Source organism: Rhinopithecus bieti, unplaced genomic scaffold (assembly GCF_001698545.2).
Source record: "Rhinopithecus bieti isolate Rb0 unplaced genomic scaffold, ASM169854v2 scaffold_11803, whole genome shotgun sequence".
Classification (NCBI taxonomy): Eukaryota; Metazoa; Chordata; class Mammalia; order Primates; family Cercopithecidae; genus Rhinopithecus; species Rhinopithecus bieti.
In genome coordinates this window covers 574240-595902 of record NW_016807064.1, presented here as the reverse complement: position 1 = coordinate 595902, position 21663 = coordinate 574240, and the positions used below count along the sequence as shown (strand labels likewise).

General features: G+C 37.6%; 1 protein-coding gene across 2 annotated transcripts in view; it reads left to right on the top strand.

Moving 5' to 3' along the window:
* The window catches only part of STMN2 (stathmin 2), a 55370-nt gene that overhangs the window by 9274 nt on the left and 24433 nt on the right, over positions 1–21663 (top strand). Inside the window, exons 1-3 of one of the 2 annotated variants that reach the window (XM_017879841.1) lie at positions 878–882; positions 2527–2530; positions 17133–17228. In XM_017879841.1, the coding sequence (XP_017735330.1) occupies positions 2527–2530; positions 17133–17228 (100 nt within the window). In that variant the 5' untranslated portion in view covers positions 878–882. Of the gene's footprint in view, positions 1–877; positions 883–2526; positions 2531–17132; positions 17229–21663 lie in introns of those variants that run through there. The other variant, XM_017879839.1, reaches the window with a different exon arrangement.

The following is a 21663-nucleotide window of genomic DNA, read 5'->3' as shown; positions in this document are numbered from 1 at the left end:
TGGGCATAGTACACAAGTTATCTTATTTAAAGACTGGTGAATTTAAGCTCAAATAATTTATTCAGTGGCAAGCCTCAGAGGCAGACTCGGGACACAGGTCTAATGTATATTATATATATAGAGAGAGAGAGTAATATATATGCATTACATATAATAAAGTTGTGTGTATTATTTACCTATTATGTTTATATGTAATATATAAATATGTTATATATAATGTATGTGCCTATTTCATACATATATACACATTCATACAAAATAAGGTTTAGCACTCCCTCCACTGTCCTGTAATAAAACATGCACAGTGAGAAAAGCCACACACTAGGCATATTTGTCTTCAGTTTAAAGTCATTGATAGTGTCACTAGCTAAAGTAACATAGATTGGACCACCAACTTTGTTCTGAAGCCTGTGCTAGGTATTATGAGAACAAAAATAAAAATGTTCCTCACTCTTGGTGCATTTAGTCTTTTGCAGAAAAAAAAAAGATCCTGTACATGTCAAATTTATAACTATAAATGGAAGTCACCATCTCACAATTTCACCATCTTAACAATTTTATTATACTGTCCTACAATATTATAAGATAGTACATAATGATACACTAGTAATATCAACTAGGAAGTACTAAGATCCACCAAAAGGCTGAAAATTTTAAATATTTAATGAGTCCATCAACCAATCTGGCCAGAGAATTCTTTAATTAAAATGCTTCCCAAATTTTACTGAGAATCAGCAGTGTTTGAGGAGCTAGCTTCCACCCCCAGAGGTTCTCACTGTATGGGTCTGAAGCAGGTCCCATGGATTTGCATTTCTAACAAGCTCTCAGGTGGTGCTGATGAGGCTGATTCAAAACTATACTTGGAGCAAACCTAAAACAGCAGTGACCTGTAAGGCCCCAAGCAGCAGGCCAGGACAGCATGTGAGTTACCTCCTCTCTGGAACTCTGCAACAAGGCATCAAGAGGTCAGAGCCTAAGTTCCCATCAGCTCTGCCTTTCTCCACCAGTGCTGCTGGCTGCATGGAAGGAAGAGCCCAGAAGGGATTCTGAGTTTTAGTCTTTACTCCCGCTGACTCACCTTGGTCAGGTCAATTTTTCTCGCTGTTCCTCTAATTCAGCATCTGTAAAATAGCCATGTGAACTGCCTTGTCCATATCAGAAGGTCTTTTTCAGACTCAAGGAAACAAACGTGAAAGTGATTACTGTCTGTCAAGTACTATATAAATGCAAGAAGTTGAGTTTTTAAGTTGTCATTAGATATAATATAAATACCCATGTGCATGCATTTAGAATGAGTAAAGAGGGAACAAGGAGCACAATCAAAAACTGAGTCATTGGCTTTTGAAAATACTTTCTAAGTAATGAAAAGTGAAATAAAATGTTACTTGAGTCCCTCTGACAACAGCATCAGACATTTTGCAGTTCTTGTGATTAGAACCCACCTGGCCAGCCCTTCTTCCTCCTAAAGAAGAGCCTTCTTCTTCTTAAATGAACATTGGCTCAGAAGAAGCAATTAACTCATCCATCGTTTCATTACAGTCAGTCCACACCCAACTTTTCCCCAACTCAATCTGCTTTAAGGGAAGGGTAGTAAGTGGTGGCCCAAGATGGCAGCCATCAAGCTTAGAGAATCTCTGGAAGCAGGAGTGCCCCCAGCATGTAGACACTGAAAATAGGAGAGGGATGATAAGCCAGAGATAAAACTCAGTACTTACTTTGCTTCTGGTCCATGTCTACCCCTTCCTGGCGCCACCTTGACACTCTACCCTCTGGGTCCACCTTCCTGAGATGGTACAAACTCTGCTCAGACAAAGCAGCCCATGTCCAAATGTCTTAAAGTTTAGTTTAAAGCTGCCTTCAAAAGTTAAAACAGAAGTGTAAAGCTCTGTGCAATTAAAAGTAATCAGCTTGTCTTGGAAATCAAAAGAATGTAAAATCCTATGAAAATTAAAAAGCAGTACCACAAGTTCCCCCCAAAAGTCCTTAGGTCAGTAACTGTTCCTGTTACAGGTAAGAGAGAGCTCTAGTGGATTAGAGGCATGTGTGGGTATCCAGTGGGCATGGTTTTGAACCATGCTCCACTACTCACTATCTGAGAATTCTTAAGCAAATTTATTAATCATTTCTATATTACAATTTTCTCAGTTATGAATGAAAAAACAACACCTAAATCACATGCTTGTTAAGTAAGCAATTGATTGTTGAGCATTTGGTAATCAAAAATATTAATCCCCTTCCCTGATTCCCTAGATAAATGCTGAAAATACTAAATAAAAATAATAAAAATTTAAAGTAAACATCTCAATTCTTATACTTCATTAATTTCTACATGTATTACAAACCTAGAAATTACTTGGAATTGAGGAAATGATTACTACTCAATAATTCTCCATGGTAGAGGGAGAGTTGTTATCATATCTATGAGACAGCAGCCAATATAGTATATCTCCAAGGAAAAATCCATTCTACGCAGTGCCAGAATTTAATAGTTAAACATTTTATCTTGGTCACAGCACAATAAGCAAGATGGGTATTTAAAATAAAAGTATATTTATCTTGCATATATTTCTTATTTCATGTTTCCCTGTCATATTTTATATCTCACCCTACTTCAAATACCTATATGCCTTCAATAAAACTGAGCCTTCTTGCTTACCCAGGAAGGCTCATCATTCAGTAGAAATAAAAAATGACTTTAGAAATATTATAAAAGTCTACACTGAGGTCTTTTGAATGCAGGAAAAAGAATTATATCACACACACACACACACACACACACACACATACATGCACGCATGCATATACATGCACAGAACCTCTCGTTCTTTCTTAACATCTTATCAGTCCATCAGTTTCACTCCCACCCCATATCACCTGACTGTGCACAATATCTCATTGCCACCTCCCAGTCTCCTCCATGCCTGGCACCCTCCTAGCTCTCCTGCTTCTACTTTAAACACCCTTCCTTCAGCTAGATCTTTTCTTTCAGGGATCCTCCAGTTACTTTATTATCTGGATCAGTTTAGCCTTCCTCTTCTTCACCCATTAGTGGATGAGCATGACAAAGACACTTGAGTCAAATAATACAAACAGAATATACCTTAGAGGAGTGTGGTGACGAAAAGGATATGGATCCTTAGAGTTTAGGACTATTATCTCAACCACACATGAAAGCAACGCCTTTACAATCAATAGTGTTTCAGGTACCAATCAATAATCTGTTATTGCTATTTTTAAAATCTGTAAGGTTTCAGTAAAATGTAATTACTAGAGCAACAAAGATATCTTGTGAAATAAAATTAGTATTCATCTAGCATCTGAGTACAAAGGTTTAAGGGAGGATAACTACTAATACCAAAGCATTTTAAGCATTTTGTTTTGCCTCCAAAATATCAAATCATGTAAATGTATGGTATATAAACCAGGAATTACATTTATGACATAGCTGCAGACATATTAAGAGAAATATGGGCTTATACTTACTAGTATAGTACAGTTCTTTTTCATCTTAGATACTGTTGATGATAATCTGCATATAAAAATCCTCAGTATTTTTTCACATTTATAAGCCATAAAATACAGGTAATAAAATATGTTCTACTCTCTCATAAACATGGAATAGTGACAAAGGAGGAGCTTTATATGAAAGCACCATTACAATTTAAACTCTCACAAGGTCATAATATATTGCACTAAGCAGGAGAGTTCAGCTTTGAAAAAAAGGTAGGCATTTCCCTTACTTATTTAAAAAAAAAAAAAAAAATTCTAATGAGGTTCTGGAATGCAGAGCCAAAGCATAAAGGTGGAATTAAAAGAATTGCAAGTCTTATGAACCAAAGACTTGGTTGATGATGTTTTTCAAAAAAGGTTTTGTGGTAAAACAAATAAGGTAAATGAAATTCAGTATTTAAGATGAAAAGTTTTTCTAACTTCAGGAGCAACATTGAAGAAATATTGAACTAAGCGGCTTTGAAAGAATCAGATTCCATTTGTTGAAATTGTTCTGAGAATGAATTTTTTTAAGACAGTGTACACAGTTACAGTGTGTATTAGTTATGGATTGTGGCAAGCTATGTTACAACCTACCCAAGATAAGAAATAAGGAGGCCGGGCACGGTGACTCACGCCTGTAATCCCAGCACATTGGGAGGCCGAAGCGGGCAGATCACGAGGTCAGGAGATCGAAACCATCTTGGCTAACACGGTGAAACCCCGTCTCTACTAATACAAAAAAACTAGCCGGGCGAGGTGGCGGGCGCGTGTAGTCCCAGCTACTTGGGAGGCTGAGGCAGGAGAATGGCGTAAACCTGGGACACGGAGCTTGCAGTGAGCCGAGATCCGGCCACTGCACTCCAGCTTGGGTGACAGAGCGAGGCTCCATCTCAAAATAAATAAATAAATAAATAAATAAATAAATAAATAAATAAATAAACAAACAAACAAACTGGACTTTGTGTCCAGCTTGCATAGCTGAAAAGAATAAAAACCTGTCCACTTAAACTCATTGCAAAAAGAAGATGTCACTCCTACAAATAACAAAGAGCCATGAAATTATTCTATCCAGAAAACTATATGTTTCATCCCTTTGGATAAATTTTAGAAGTGAACTACGAATACATATGGTGAGGACAGCCAGCTAAGAAGTCAAGGAGGATTTCTCAAATTTGCTGCTCAGAAAGATCATGCTCTCCACAAAACAAATAATAGCAGGCTTTTCAAGTCAGCCTTGAATCCAGCTTTCCTTGATCTTTCCTTCTTGTGAACTCTCACAAGTTTACTGTCTAACAATGAATTTGACTACTAGCCATATACCATCTTGTAGCAATATTTGTTATCATGTCCCTTGTTATTTATCATTCACCTACTCTGTTTGAGCCAGCTACAAGTCACATGTCCCATGCACTTTTTCCTATTTGATTTTTGTAGCACTTTGAGACATGTCTCATTATTCCTGATTGACAGGAAAGAAATACAGAAGCCATGGAAAGTTGAGTGACTTGCTCCTGATCACAAATGTGGGCCAGGGAAGAGCCAAATTTCAAATCTAATGCTCTTTCCACTGCACTCTAGATTCCTCATTTTGAACTTTTTTTTTTTTTTTTTTTTTGCACTATAGACTTTTTTCCACATTTTGAACTATTTTTTTATTTTTTTACACTATAGACTTTTTTTTCTCTTATACCCAACTATACTAATGACTTCTTTTAGGCTAGAAACTCGTTTCACTTACTTTGTCTTTCTTCGCATTGCTGCATTATTGACCAACATGTATTGGGTACTTACTGGGTCAAGTACTGTGATTGTGCCAAGTATCTTATAGGAGGATTATCATCCTCATTTTTACAGGTGAGAAAGGAAAGGAGGTAAAGTCACAGCCAACAAAAATGGTAGCACCAGGATTTGAAACAAATCAGTCTGACCCAAGTTGACTTCATTAAACACTGTACGCACAGTCTTCCTAGACATAGTAAGAGCTCTAACTGTGTTTGGTGATTTGATTATTATGACAAAGTAAGTAAGAGAAGCAGGGAGAATTGTAAGAAATAAGGCTCCACAACACTTGGCTATAGCAAAGCCCCTTAACACTTCAAAAGGTCACCCAAAGAATAAAGAACAGGCCGGGCTTGGTGGCTCACGCCTGTAATCCTAGCACTTGGGAGGCCAAAGTGGGTGGATCACCTGAGTTCAGGAGTTCGAGACCAGCTTGCACAACATGGTAAAACCCTGTCTACTACTAAAAATACAAAAATTAGCTGGGCGTGGTGGTTGCCGCTTGTAATACCAGCTACTTGGGAGACTGAGGCAGGGAGAATCGCTTGAACCCAGGAGGTGGAGGTTGCAGTGAGCCGAGATCACACCACTGCACTCCAGCCTGGGCGACAAGAGCAAAAAACTCTGTCTCAAAAAAAAAAAAAAAAAGAATAAAGATCAATTTGGAGAAATTAATGCTTATTAGCAATGTCTTATACAGCACTTCAGTTTCTCAATACATTATCTAACTCAATCCTTACAACAATACCCTATCCCCATTTTGTGGATAAATATACTCATGTTCAGAAGGTTGAATAAATTATCTAAGGTTGAATAGTTCCTGACCTAGAGCTCGAATCTTCAGTTTCTATCATATTCTTGCCCTTACCCTGGGGTAACTAACATTCACTCACTAGTATAGGAGCTCAAATAAGCAAGAGAACATATAAATGAATACAAAAGAGACATTCACCTGCCTTCTCTTTTCCTTACATAGAGAAGGTTGATTATCTGCTATTGTGAAGTTTGCCTTTTGAAGGATAGAAATGAGAACACTTTCTTAAATTTTGCCTCTATGCCAAAAAATTAGAGTGGTACCACCAAGTAGTTCCATTTTCAAACTATCACTGTAGCTAAAGCTATGTGGTGAGGGCCAAGGAAGAGAAGAAGTATTCTTGCACTTCAAAATGCACAGAAATACCAGTCAGTAGCATAATATAAAGGAATTTAGTGGACAGAAGAGTTGACCTCAATCTGGCTCCAGGTAGGCTCTTAACCCCTACCCTACACTTCTTCTTCATGGGGAAGCTAACTGGGCCACTGGAAGATTCAGCAGCTACCATTTGCAGCTAAGGGACAGTCCCTCCCTGCTTAGCAACCAATGAATATGCATTTATGGAACACCAGCTAACTGCAACACACACTCCTATGTACGAGGGAAAATACAGCAGATGTTAAAGGAGATGCCTTCCCTTGCCCTCAAGAAACTTAAGTATAGTTGCAAGGAAATGATTAGCAGCAAACAAAGCCATAGAGAAGTAAGGGCTAAGGTCTGTGAAACAAGCCTGGAAAATAACTTTGTCCTTGAAAAAAACAAAAAGAAAGAAAGAAAAGAAACTCCAAGCCCCTTGTGATGGAAACCAGTAAGTTTGCTTCACTTCTGTTTTTAGGAAGATACAAACCCAGTCTTAATGAACCTCAAGGCCACAACTACTGGGGACATTTAGGAATTGTCACCACATTCTAATCTATATATCCTCTGTCTGGCCCTTCCTGTTATTATTTTGTAAAACTTCTGAAGATCTGAGCAATGTTTAAAACCATGAATCCCACTTTTTTTTATAAGTAATATTTAGGCTGAATAAACAAGAGAAAATAGGACATAAAGGGGAGCTAACATTGTGCCTTCATTTATAATGTCTTCCCAAGTTGTGAGTTTGGTTTATCAGCAATTTATCATGCCAAATTCCAAGTCAGGTTTATCTATGCAGATCAAACACTTGATTCTACTTTTGCCTTAATTTTTGGGAAGGTATGTTTATGACCAAGTCATACGGTATTTTCTGTGACAGATAAAATGCACAGGTTATTCCAATCTGACTCAGCCAGTCATAGCAACATGTAGTCCTTCTCATGTCTCAAGAATGAGTATCAAGGATTCCAATGGAGTTCCAGATGGCATTCAAAAAGCTTATATTTTATGCATCACTTATTCCGTCTAACAGTAGAAAAAGACTGTTTGAAGCCAAAATAGACCTTGCATGTAGTATGTGGAAAAGTAGAAATTGCCCTGATAGTTTAACAATTTGAAATTCGAGACATTAATTGCTTTATGAAGCATTTGTCACATCATATATAATATTTTATGCCTATCATATATATACTTATTATGAAATATAAAGAAATTATGCATTCTATCTAACTAAGACTTTGTATCCTTGACTAATATCTCTCCATTCTACCACCTCCACCCTAGCCGCTGGAAACCACCCTTCTACTCTCTGCTTCTACAAGTTCTACTTTTTTACTGAGATCATGCAGTATTTGTCTTTCTGTTCCTGCCTTATTTCACTTGGCATAATGTCCTTCAGGCCCATCCATGTTGCCACAAACAACAGAATTTCCTTCTTAAGACTGACTAGTATTCCATTGTGTATATGTAGCACATTTTCTTAATTAATTCATCTGTTGATGGACACTCAGATTGATTCCATATCTTGGCTCTTGTGAATAATGATGCAGTGAACATAGGAGTGCAGATATCTTTTTGACATACTGATTCCACTTTTTTGGGGATATATACCCAGTAGTGGGACTGCTGAATCATCTAGTAGTTTTATTTTATTTTATTTTTTTTTATTATTATTATTATTATTTTGAGACACAGCCTTGCTCTGTTGCCCAGGCTGGAGTGTAGTGGTGCCATCTAGGCTCACTGCAACCTCTGCCTCCTGGGTTCAAGTTATTTTCCTGCCTCAGCCTCCTGAGTAGTTGGGATTACAGGCACATGCCACCATGCCCAGCTAATTTTGTATTTTTAGTAGAGACGGGGTTTCACCATGTTGACCAGGCTGGTCTCGAACTCCTGACCTCAGGTGATCCATCCACCTCAGACTCCCAAAGTGCTGCAATTACAGGTGTGAGCCATGGCACCTGGCCTAGTAGTTCTGTTTTTAATTTTTTGAGGAACCTGCATACTGCTTTGCATAATGGCTCTAGGAATTTACATTCCACCAGCAGTGCCCAAGGATTCCATTTCTCCACATTCTGGCTAACCAATCTCCTGTCTTTTTGAGAACAGACATTTCAACAGGTGAGAGATGATATCTCACTGTGGTTTTGATTTGCATTTCCCTGATGATTAGTGATCTTGCGCCTTTTTTCATATAACTGCTGGACGTTAATATGTCTTCCTTTGAGAACTGTGTGTTCAGGAGAAAATAACCACTTCTCAGAGGAGCTTTTATTTCAAAGTATCCAGGAAAAAAAAATTTTTTAATGGAAAATTTATCCTAGAGTAAGTTGTCTTTTATATTTTGACCCTATTTGTAACATAAACTGGATGACAAAAAACTGGAATGCAAAGGCTTCAGGAGGATTACTTACTTGCATTGTATATTGCCTTAGGTTCTTTGCAGAAAATTATACTCATTAAAGTTCAAGGCTATGATGTGATAAAACCTGTTTCAGGAAATGAGTCTACATCGCAAATCTTGAGGAAGTAACATTTGAGTTTCAAAACAAAAAAGCAATTTTCAATGTCATATCTAGGTTAACCCAAAAGACTTATTTCACCCTATTTAGTTGCCTCTAAGATGGATGCTGAAGATAATTACACTGTGGAACAAACAGTACGATGCTTCACACTCACCTCACAGGCTCTGTTACTCCCACGTACTGCCAGAGATACGCCAAAATAAAATCACTGCAACCTTTTGTGTAACACCAGGCAGTTATAAACCTTGACAGTATTATTTTCTATTTATATATAGTATATGTTATATTTTATAAGTATAAAATATAGAATATATTTATTCTATTCTCTTTGACACAAAGTGACCATAAGACATATTACTTAAGTATGACTAGCAAAATCATGGGGCTTGTCATTCAGGTGGAAACTCTTACCTAACTGTTCAGTTTTTGTTCACTGCACCATTTACATAAGGCAAACTAATGCCACAAACTGTGCAAAACAATGCACAGTGTTTGAATGAGTGGCTAAAATAAAACTCTAATGAATGGGGTTTGAAAAATGCAACTTTGAGGACACTATTGAGTAAATGCTACACACTGCACATTTTACAAAATTTCGTTGAAGAACATGCGGATATTCTTTTTAGGATTATGGAGGGAAGCAAAATTTCAGCTCCTACATGCAGCTTTTGTGGCCTTTGTCTGAAATAGTTATCTTCCATTAATTATTTAGATATCATTCATTTCCTAATACAACATTTAGGGAGACTGCCTTAAGTACAATTTGTCCACTACCCAGACAAGAATTCTTTTTGGTGGAACGTTGATAAATATTAGTTGGCAGTAACACCAAGTTAAAATATTTGTTTCACAGTTGATGTTAATAACTATTATACATAAAGTGAATTTTACAAGGCATACTCAGATCTAAAACAGCAATATGGAGGCTCTTCAAATCCATTGAAACTTTATACCAGCCTACGGAAGTAGAGGTTTTTATGCAAATTCTTCAAGAAATATGCTCTGAACTTTTAATTCCTTAGATTGATAGAGGAATTAAATCATGATATAACTAATAGGTTTGTGGTACATATTGCTGCTGCTTAATCTAACTCTGTGTCTTCCCAGTGGTCTATATAAATTAGATATTTCATTATCTGAAAACAGTCAACCCCATCCCCTGGTGATAGCTCTAGGACTCCTTTTGAGTTCATTAAATCTGTATTCTCAGTCTCCAAACTTCTGGTTAATTCAAGCAGAAAAGTCAACTAGCCCATGAACTGAAATAGTGTCATCTGAATATTTTTTTATTTTGCAGTGTGATAAAAGTCTTACACTTCTTATTTCTGAAAGTTTCTGCTTTCACTGAGAGCATAATAGGCAATCCACCCTTATGTAGTCTTATATACAAAGTCATAGTCAGGCTAAATTCAAACACCCATATGAGATAGAAGTCAAGGTTTATTTTCTGGAGAAAAGCCACACATTACAACAAGGTGAACAATGAAGCCAGCGTCCTTATCACTGGTGACCAAAACATTTGTGACTCTGGGCATTGGCCCCACAAATGTAATAATCATTCTGCATAGGAAGTAAGTTTTGCTAATTAAAAATGGATCTAATATATTTTCTACTCTTCAGCCAAGAATTAAAAAGTAATAGTGAGAAATTTAAATCACTTGGGTGCTACATTGAGCCATTTTGGAGAAACAGTTCAGAGAATGTCATGGCAGCCTCAAATTGCTGCTCAGCAGCAGCCCAGCTCGGAAGATTGCAGGAAAGGAAGAGCATAGTCATTCTTACGTGAGAACTGTCCTTAACCAGGTGAACAGACTCTCCATTTTTCACCCTGGCTTTATCTCATTTAAGTCCCAACCAATCTACCTATCATTTTAGGTTTTACTATCTGGTAGTATTTAGGGGCCTGGCGGAGGCCCTCAATACTCAGAAACCCTCAATACTCAGAATTAGACTTGGTGATAAAAATCTTGACACATAAACAGAATAAAGGGCTTTCATTACTCCTTTAAACCACGGTGTCATTCGGTCTCCAATAAGGACTGTAAGAATTTCTTTCATCAGGAGAAAGAAAAAAAGGACAAGAGCCTGCATGATGTAGCAGAACTCTCATTAAACACAGCACGAGCTTTAACTGGAATCCAGGGTAAGGTGAGGTACCAGGTTAAACAATTTACTGCTTCTATTACAATTTTGATCACAAGGACTGATTCATGTCATCTAGTTTCTTTTCCTTGTCACTATCACTGGTGCCAAGAATACATCAAATTGAAATTTAAGAGCCTCATATGTTTCTGTATAACCCAGTGATGGGTTGTACCGCTTTGACCTTCTTAAATGTCCCTTTATTTGATTTGATATCTATTCCCATAGAAAACCTATAATGCTTTGCTTGGTCAAAATATTAATCTTTCAAAACCTCCCTGGCTTAGAAAACCATAATTTCTGTAGAGAGAGACGGGTAGAATGTGGACTGAATCTAATTTTATTCTAAAGCAATTAGCATTACATCATCATAGCAGAAATATCTAGAATATTACCTCACGTCAGTGATCTTCTGAGATGTTAAAAGTATTTAAAATCTGAGTTATTTCTTTTCTTTTAAATGTTACATCATTAATTACATATTCATCAGCCAAAATATTTTATGCTCCGAATTTGAGCCGATATAATATGTAAGAAGTGTTCAAAATGAAATAATCGGCCAGGCGCGGTAGCTCATGCCTGTAATCCCAGCACTTCGGGAGGCCGAGGCGGGCGGATCATGAGGTCAGGAGATCGAGACCATCCTGGCTAACACGGTGAAACCCCGTCTCTACTAAAAAATACAAAAAATTATCCGTGCATGGTGGTGGGCGACTGTAGTCCTAGCTACTCAGGAGGCTGAGGCAGGAGAATGGTGTAAACCCGGGAGGCGGAGCTTGCAGTGAGCCGAGATCGCGCCACTGCACTCCAGCCTGGGCGACAGAGGGAGACTCCGTCTCAAAAAAGAAAAGGAAAAAAAAAAAAGAAATTATTTTAGTCTATTTTGTCTTTTAAAAAGAATATCACAGGGATGGACCTCCCAAAAGGATTTTTAAATGGGATTACATATCTGACTTTAAAAAAAAAAATCTGATCTTGAGTTATAGTGCCCCAAAGTAAGCAAACTTCCAAACACACACAATATGATCAGAATTGAGTTAAAATTATCATCGGGGCTTAATTTCTGAAATTAAAAAGGAAATGTTATTTCCTTACGGAAAAAAAAAAGGAACCAAAAATGAACTGCAAGGTAGCTGATTTCTGTCTATGTTAAGACTTAGGTAATGGGAGAAAGAGAAAAGGGAGGACAGAGTTAGGAGAAGCCATGGTTTAACAATTGCGGGTGCAAGACTCGGGTCTTTTTAGAACCCATTTGCAGAGAGCCCTGTTCCTCCCATTAACTGCTGCCTTTTTAAATCCAGGCACCAGCTCTGAGGACTGCAGGGTCCACAGCTAGTGCCCCACTCTACCCAGTTTAAAGACACCACTGCCTGGAAATGACAGGGGTTTTTTTCCCTAAGGAAAGAAGTGCTTTCTGCCACTGTATACATAAACTGGCAAGTTTCAAATAAAGTGCTTTTGTCCTTTCTGTCTATCAGAAACTGTGCAAATCGAATTGCCGTAAAACCAAGGGCAAGAGACATCTATCCTGCATTCTTTAGCATCTGATTTTATCCTTTACTTTATCCCCAGGCACTTTTCAAAAGGAAAAAATGAGGTTGCATTTAAATTGAGTATTTAGGACTTGCCAAGAAAACCTCCCACTAGGCTAATATGATTGCAGGGAAAACAAGAGAAAGGAAAAGTGGAAAGGGAATATGCTAACAGATCTGGGCCTCATCAGCAGAGCCATCCTGAACACAAGGCCATGGTCAGCCATCTGGTCCTGCAAATGACGTTTTCCTTATGGTCATTAAGAACACCAGTGTGTCGGGACACAAACAAGTATTCCTTTCAGAGATTATGACACATTTTCTCCCAAAGTAGTATATTAATGACATTTCCAGAGCATTCTTTACTATCTTTTATATGTGACCAGGAAGTCTAATACATATTGCTACTTCTTTTACAAAACACAGCATTAGCCAAAACTAAGGTGTCAAATAAAATTTTGCCTAGGATGAATAAACGGAAGAAATTCTTATGCTACTGCACTATCAATTCCAAATTAAATAACAACAAAATGATAAGTGTTAAAATTCATGTTAATGATTGTTCCCACACAAGCTGGAAAAAAAATCTTTCTGAGAAGAGTCTTTCACCAGTTAATCCTACCTTTCAAAGTGTTCAGTGGCTCCAAATTCAGTTACTGTTTCCTATCAGTTCTTCTTTCATTAAGTCTCTTCCCTTTTTTTTCTCTTTGCACTATTTCCCTTAGCCAGGTACATAACCTGATGTGCCTTATTCATTTGTGTCTTAAGTTTGTTTCCTGATGACATACTTTTCCAGCAATGCCATCTGGGGAGTTTGGGCAACTGTACCACGTTAGGAGGAAACCCTTCTTCACAGCAGAGTGTGCCTTTGCTTCAGGGAAGCAATCAGGATTTGCTTGGACTGTGGTTGCAGCTCGCTTTTAAGGATCTCCCTAGAATGCAAGCAACTCGTCAATGAAAATCTGTGCAGTGGCTGTCACTGGGTAGCGTTATGCTATGTGGAGTCATAGCCTTTGATACAAATAACAGTAAAGATAAGAATGCTATTAAAGGAATCGCCCACAGAGGTTAACTGGGTTTTGTCTCCAGAGCACCTTGAACAAGAAAGAACATTGTTGTCAGTCATTTTCTTAGTTTTAGCTGCTAAAACAAAGTACCATAGACTAGGTGGCTTATAAACAACAGAAATTTATTTTTCACAGCTTTGGAGACTGGAAGTCTGCAATCAGGCCACCAGAATGATCAGATTCTAGTTAGGGCCCACTTTGGGTTTGCAGACTGCCAATTTCTAGTTGCATTTTCATGTGGCAAAAAGAGATTGAGCTAGCTCTCTGGTCTTCTTATAAGGACACTAATCCCATTCATGAAAGCTTCACCTTCATAACCTAATTACTCTCCAAAGACCCCACCTCCAAATACTATCACATTGGGAATTAGATTTCAAATACAAATTTTGGGGGGACATAAATATTCAGTCCATAATAGTAATGATTATTCATTACACATAGGGCTCTAAATGTGCTGGCTCCTGACAATTTTTACTCTAAACTCTCTTTATTAGCTTGTCAAGCATAATTAGGGCAGTAGCCTTAGTGAAAATTATTGAATTTCATTTCCTAAGGACAGATATTGAGTTTTCTTCACTAAAATTCATGTTCTGCTACAGCTTTCATCTGTTACTATTTTGTGAGATGGAAAATCTTTTATTTTATTTTTATGTTTGGATTGACCCCTCTTAATAAAGTTGGCATGTAATATGCTTCATATACTTCTAATATGTGCTTAATTTTGCAAAATGTTTTGGATACCAGATTGCATTTCTCTTCCAAAAAAGACACCAGCCTACAAAACCTTGCTGTTATTGTTTTCAATTAGTTCATGGAATTAAACGTATTAAATCACCAAATGTTTTATCCTCTGGCAGAAATTATGATTCTCACTGAACATCCATATGAATCTGGATCTGACTGGGCCTTTATTAAGTGACACAATTTCACTAACCAAATAAACAATTGATACAAAGAAATTTGGTTTAGCCTTCTAAAATTCCAATGGTGTTCAATAAAGTATCTCACAATGGGTGTTCCAGGACTTTTATGGCACAGGACAAAATGTATTGCTTATTTTAAGAAAATAAGCTAAATAGTGAGGAGATGCTTTTAGCAGATCCTCAGGATGTGTTAGGTTGAATCATAGGCAAATGATATTTGATCTTTGCACCTGTTAACACATTGAACCTCACCCTAGAAATGTAGAGCTAGAAGAAAGCCTTCTAGCAGTTTTAAAATAGATTGATTTACTGCAATTTATCCAGAAGCTTCACCATTTTCACTGGCTACATGTGACTTTTGCCTCTGTGGAGCTATATCCTCATTTGTAAAATTGGTGGTGAGGTAAGTGGACAGTTGACTAAATAATCTCTTAGAATAATTCTAGTATCTGTGGATCTAAAGCATCCAGGGGTTGAATATGTTTCTTTCTGGCCAAGGAAAGATGGACCTGTCCATAATACCCAAACTCATCTTCCGAGAATCCTCTTTTCCAAGATACCCACTCTCCCTTGGGTTATATTATCGTAATGACCAGAAGCCCCTGCCAAGAGGCAACTGTTAACCTGGGAGGTCTATATTTTAGGTCACAGCCATCTGCTTATACTTTCTCACAAGTTAGTGCACGGTATACCCATCATTTTCTTCCATTTTCCTTAATTTATTAATTTTACTAATTGCATAATGAACAAAGATAAGAAGATTTTACCTCCTTACCCCCATCTGGTAGTTTGCAAATACCTGGCCTGATGACAACTGACAGTGATGAGATACTCACCAAGTTTACTGGGGCAGGAGGCCTCCTAGAGGAAAAATGAGAAAATGAAATGGGGAAGGGGAGTGAAGGACTAAGGAGGTGACAATCTGGACTCTTGCAACTGCATGGCAAGATTGGCACCCAAGCTGGGTTGCAAGGGAGGGAAGGAGATCCTCATCAGAGGTAATCAGAGCTCAGATCCAGGGCTTTGGTGTGTGTAGAAAGAGGGAAAGACAAAAAACTTAAAACAGAGCTGCCATTTGACCCTGCAATCCTATTACTTGGTATATACCCAAAGGAAAATAAATCCTTCTACTAAAAATACAGGTGCGCTGGTATGTTCATGGCAGCACTATTCACAATAGCTAAGACATGGAATCAACCTAGATGCCCATCTATTTAGGTTGGATAAAGAAAATGTGGTAAATATATAGCATGCAATACAACATGGCCATGAGAAAAAATAAAATCATGTCCTTTGCTGCAACATGGATGCAGCTGGGATCCATAATCCTGAGTGAACTAACACAGGAACAGAAAACCAAATACAGCATGTTCTCACCTATAAGTGGAAGCTAAACACTGAGCACACATGGACATAAATATGAGAACAATAAATTCTGTGGACTACTAGAGGGAGGAAGGAGAGAGGTTTGTAAAACTACCTATCAGATACTATGCTCAGTACCTGAGTGATGGGATCTGCACCCCAAACATCAGCATCATGTAATATTCCCATGTAAAAAGACTTCACATATACCCCTTGTATCTAAAATAAAACTTGAAATTTAAAAAAAAAAAAAAAAAAAAAAAGAGGCTGAGCATAGAGGCTCACACCTGTAATCCCAGCACTTTGGGTGGCCAAGGTGGGCAGATTGCTTGAGCCCAGGAATTCGAGACCAGCCTGAGAAATCTGGTGAAACTCTGTCTGTACAAAAAATACAAAAATTCTCCAGGCATGGTGGAGCGCACTTGTAGTCCCAGCTACTGGGGAGGCTGAGGGGGGAAGATCACTTGAGCCCAGGAAATGGAGGTTGCAGTGAGCTGAGATCACACCACTGCACTACAGCCTGGGTGACAGAGCAACTCTGTCTCAAAGAGAAAGAGAGAGGAAAGAAAAAAGAAAAGATGGACAGATAAGAAAATGCCCTTGGAGATTAAGAGAAAGCAGCAACATAGGACCCTGGATAATGTGTTTGTTTAATAACTATCCTCATGAGTTCTCTGACTATTCCCAAATGAGTACGAGGCAATTCAGGCTGAACCAACAGAGGAGCCCTCCAGAATCTTATTTATGTACAACAGACCTGCACGCACATTTACTAGAATGAGCCTCTCTCTCTGGTAGTCTTGTCTGTTTCCACCGATTCCATCTGTTTCCTCTCTCTCCCTCCTATCCTGCTAGATCTTAATTCCTTCGACCTTCCCTGTTTTTCTAACTCCCTTTTTTCCCCCTTGTTATTTAACCTGCTATACTACGCAATTCATGTCCTCTGCAATAGGGAACATGCACTTCAGAGTTCTGTTGACATCTTGTATTCATTTATATTTAGTGAAAGAATGCAAAGGAGTCTACCTGGCAATATTCACTCTACAGGAGGCAATAATTATTATTCAAATTAAAAGAAGCAGTAAAGGGAAATTCAGAAAAAGTGAAATACACTAATCTTCAGCTTTTCATTTCAGCCTACAAGGAAAAAATGAAGGAGCTGTCCATGCTGTCACTGATCTGCTCTTGCTTTTACCCGGAACCTCGCAACATCAACATCTATACTTACGATGGTGAGTTACCTATGATAGACATGCCCCTGCTAGCTAGATCATTAGGAAAGGTTGATATATACTTGTTTCTCACTACTCCTGATATAATTACATCAATACTTTGTAGATCTCACTATTGACTTGCTATGTCTAGCTATTATGTCCAATTGATTACCTATTGCTCAAAACAGTTTGAATTTGGTGCTAATAACACATCAATGTCTGTTAAGAAATGTGGATGGATTCTTATTAACAGCCACATACAGCATATCAACATCCACAATATGTCTAAGGCCTTTCTTTGCAAATAATATAATAGGCTAAGACATAATTGGAGTAGATCATAATTTATAAGAAAATGCTTTATACTTAGAAAACTCAAGAGAAAGAATCAACAACCATCACTGTTTTTGCTTTATTGTGGTCTTATATAGTTTCTATATTTGGTGTATACATGTCAACAAGCTAATGATCATAATAATAATTGACTCAATAAATAAAACTGACTTACAACTGAGGCCCTAGAGAAAGAGGGTCTGAAAAGAAAAGCCTAAAGAATTAGCATGGCAATTAACATTATTGAGGTGCAGCTCTTTAGGTTTGATTTATCCTGATTCATTTTGCTTACTTCGGCTCTGCCATAATCCACATGACCTTGGGCAAATTGATACTTGGATTATCTGAGTCTCATTTAACTCTAGCGTCTTCCTCTTCAGGTTGTTGTGAGGTTTAAATGGTTTAATGTAAGTCAAATACTCAAAACCAAGCCTAGCTCGTTATATCACTCTACAATGATAGCTATCATTATCAACATCATCCTTACCTAATTGAGTCAATTTAACTAAAATATTTTATACAGTTCTATGTATCCTAGATATCCCTAAGGCATATTTTGCTAACTCTCAGGCTCACAATTATTTTTCTTTTCCACATATGTAAAGGAAGACATTAACGACAAGACAAACTGACCTGTGGCAGTTAACCCCTTCTGTGCCTTTAAAGCCTATTCGAAGATTCAAAGGCATTTTCCTTCCAAAGTTATTCTATCATGGCACAAAAATCATAAATGCTCGTTAACTGTTCCATAAGGAAGTGTCCTCCATGTGAAAGGAATTCTGTCTCCAAACAAAACATTCATTAGAATGCAGGGCCAATGCCTACTTTGTACAAATTCATTCGGTCAGCAAATAAATTAGACAGACCTTTATTATTTGCTAGATGTAGCTGTGAGGAAGGATCCAGCTATGTTTCTTATGAGACTCTAATGTCTAACTATGGGTTGTCACTGAGGATCCAGAGTTCAATACGGCGTAGTCCTCACCTTCAAAGAATTCAGGGCTTAGTAGAAGAGTCTTATGTGCACTATGTGCACTATGAACGACCAGAATGTAGAACACAGAGTGGTTAGGACAAACAAGCCAGGGATGGTTTTTGCTCGGTTAGGGATTGAAAAAGGGGGAAGAAAAAATGTGAAGTTATATGTGAGTTGATTCTTGAAATAAGCTGTTTTTATTTGCCTGTGTTCTCTCATAATCCTTTTCCATAGGCTTCTATAATTTTTATTGAGCTGTATTTAAAGTTGAAGTTGAATAGATAATTCAACAGTGCTTGTAAACTGTGCTTCCTAAAAGAGTCTGTAGAGAATTTCAAATTTCTGCAGTCTTTAACTTGACCTGATATTTCTACGTTGGATAATAATGTGACTTGTTTATTACAGGCAAACATTATAACAAGAAATTATTATTATTGTTTACATTTGTAAGCACTAAGTATTTGGCTTGTGCTTTGCATGCAGCATCCTTTATCTTTTAATCTTCACAACCACCTTAGAAAGAAGGCACTCTTTTTACTTCCATCTTTTAAATGAGGAAACAAAAGCATAAAGAAGTTAATTAACTTACCTAGTGTCACACAGCTATTAAGAGGGGCTTACTATTTGGATGCAAATATAGGCAGTTCTAATTCCAGAGCCTCTAACCTAAGCCATTTAAAACACTATCACCTTATCAAATAAGCTGTTTTTATTTGCCCATGTTATCTTATAATCCTTATCCATAGGCTTACATACTTTTTATAAAATTGTATTTAAAATTTAACTATAATCTTGGACGCCATCAGGAAAATGAAAAACATTTTACATTTGTGAAGGAAAAGCCCACATCATTTCCAATATACTTATTGAGTTAGTTTTATCTAGACTATCTATTAGCAGCTAAGGATCTGAGGTCAAGTCCTGCCAGTCTGTCATTTTACTTGACCACAGCCTCTATGTGCACTAACCAGGCTGCTAAAAGAACATTAATGGGGACATAACCTGCTGGCTTGGTTGCCACAACTTTAAAAAGACATTAATAAATTAGAGAGCACTTAGAGGTTAGGAAATAATATGGTGGTAAAGATCTAGAAACAGTGTCATTCTGGGGCACTTGAAGATGTTTAGCCTGGGGGAACAACTTGAAATGGAACATAACTGTTTTCAAATACTTGAAAAGTGGTGGTGCACTACAGAGAACGGCCTAATCATGGGTAGCTTCACACCTCAAACAAGGATCAGTGGGCTAAAACCAGAGAGATGGAGTTTGGTACTCAAAGAATGCTCATCTGAAATTGAGGGCTGACCAACGAGGTTCTTTTAAAAATCATTATATTTTACTAAATTGTGAGTTCTGTAATTATAAATGTCTTAGCAGGTGCTAGTTATCATCTTTTCTATTATAAATTATACTATTTTATATTATAATTTGTATTATGCAGTCTTAAAACATAAGAGTCTGATCATCTGCTTATCTTTAATACATAAGCCACTGATAGAAAAAAAATGGCTAACTATTCTTCAGTTCTTTTTCTTAATTGACCAATAAAAATTGTATATATTTGTGGTGTATAGCATATTTGGAATTATGTATATATACATTAGGGAATGGCTAAGTCAAGCAAATTCATGTATTAATTACCCCACACACCTATCATTTATTTGTGATGAGAACAAAAAATCTACTCTTTCAGTGATTTTCAAGAATACAGTACATTGTTATTAACAATAGTTAGCAGGTTGTACAATAAATCTCTTGTGGCCAGGCGCGGTGGTTCATGCCTGTAATCCCAGCACTTCAGGAGGCCAAGGCAGGCAGATCACGAGGTCAGGAGTTCAAGAGCAGCCTGATCAACATAGTGAAACCCTATCTCTACTAAAAGTACAAAAATTAGCTGGGCGTGTTGATGAGCGCCTGTAATCCCAGCTACTCAAGAGGCTTAGGCAGGAGAATTGCTTGAACCTGGGAGGCGGAGGTTGCAGTGAGCCGAGATAGCACCACTGCACTCCAGTCTGGCAACACAGTGACACTCTATCTCAAAAAAAGAAAAAAGAAGAAGAAAAAAGTATCTTGCATTTGTTCTTCCTGTTTAACTGAAATTATGTATTCTTTGACCAACATCTTCCCAGTCTCCACCCCTATCCCCTGGTAACCACAATCCTACTCTGCTTTGAGTTCAATTTTATGAACAGTCCACATGTAAGTGAGATCATATGGGATTCGTCTTTCTGTGCCTAGCTTGTTTCACCTAGCATAGTGTTCTCCAGGTTCACTCATGTTATCAAAAATGACAGGATTTCCCCCAACTTTTTAAAGGCTGAATAGTATTCCATGTGTATGTGTATAAATTAGATTAGTCCATGTTGCCCCTCCCTCCTCCACCACAGTGGCTCTTTCCCTGGCTCCTAGCTCCAGCTGAGGTACACTAGAGGAGGATATTCTAAGCAGCAACAACACAGGAGCAAAGACATTACAATGGGGTGTTGGCTTATTGCCCCCGTTAGACTGTAAGCATCTTGAAGACAAGGACCCCATCACAGAGTGATGCTGTCATCCCTGGAGTGGACACTGTGCATGATTGATGACTGGAAGCAATGAATATAAAGAAGGGCAAGACAGAAATCAGCAGGATGCTTTGCATATCAGCAGTGACTTTGCCAAATATGCCCAACTGTTCAGGGGGTTATATTGGTTCTAACGTAGCTCCTGTGATTCCTAAGCACAGGAATGGTGATAATATATATAATGGTGTATGCATATATATTCATATCTATATAATGATATCTCATTATATGTGAGAACTGGAGGACTCCATTATTTTTCTTGTCTAACCAAAAAGTGCCTACAGCTATGATAATTTCCAAAAAAATAAATCTGTGCTGCTTGATTTTCATGCAAAGCTCATATTTATTCAAAAGGGAAATAAAGCTTAATTTAAAATTAATTTAGGCTAGGTTTTTCTAAGTATGCTTACCATTATTCAACTCCCTACAGGTATTGTCAAATTTCCCAATATTGTAAATATTCTGTTAAAATATATCCATAGTTATACTAAAGACAGAGAGGTCTTATATGTTCTAAACAACATAGAGCAAATGCTCATAAACAGCATTTTATTCCTATCTCCCGGAATAACAACGCTG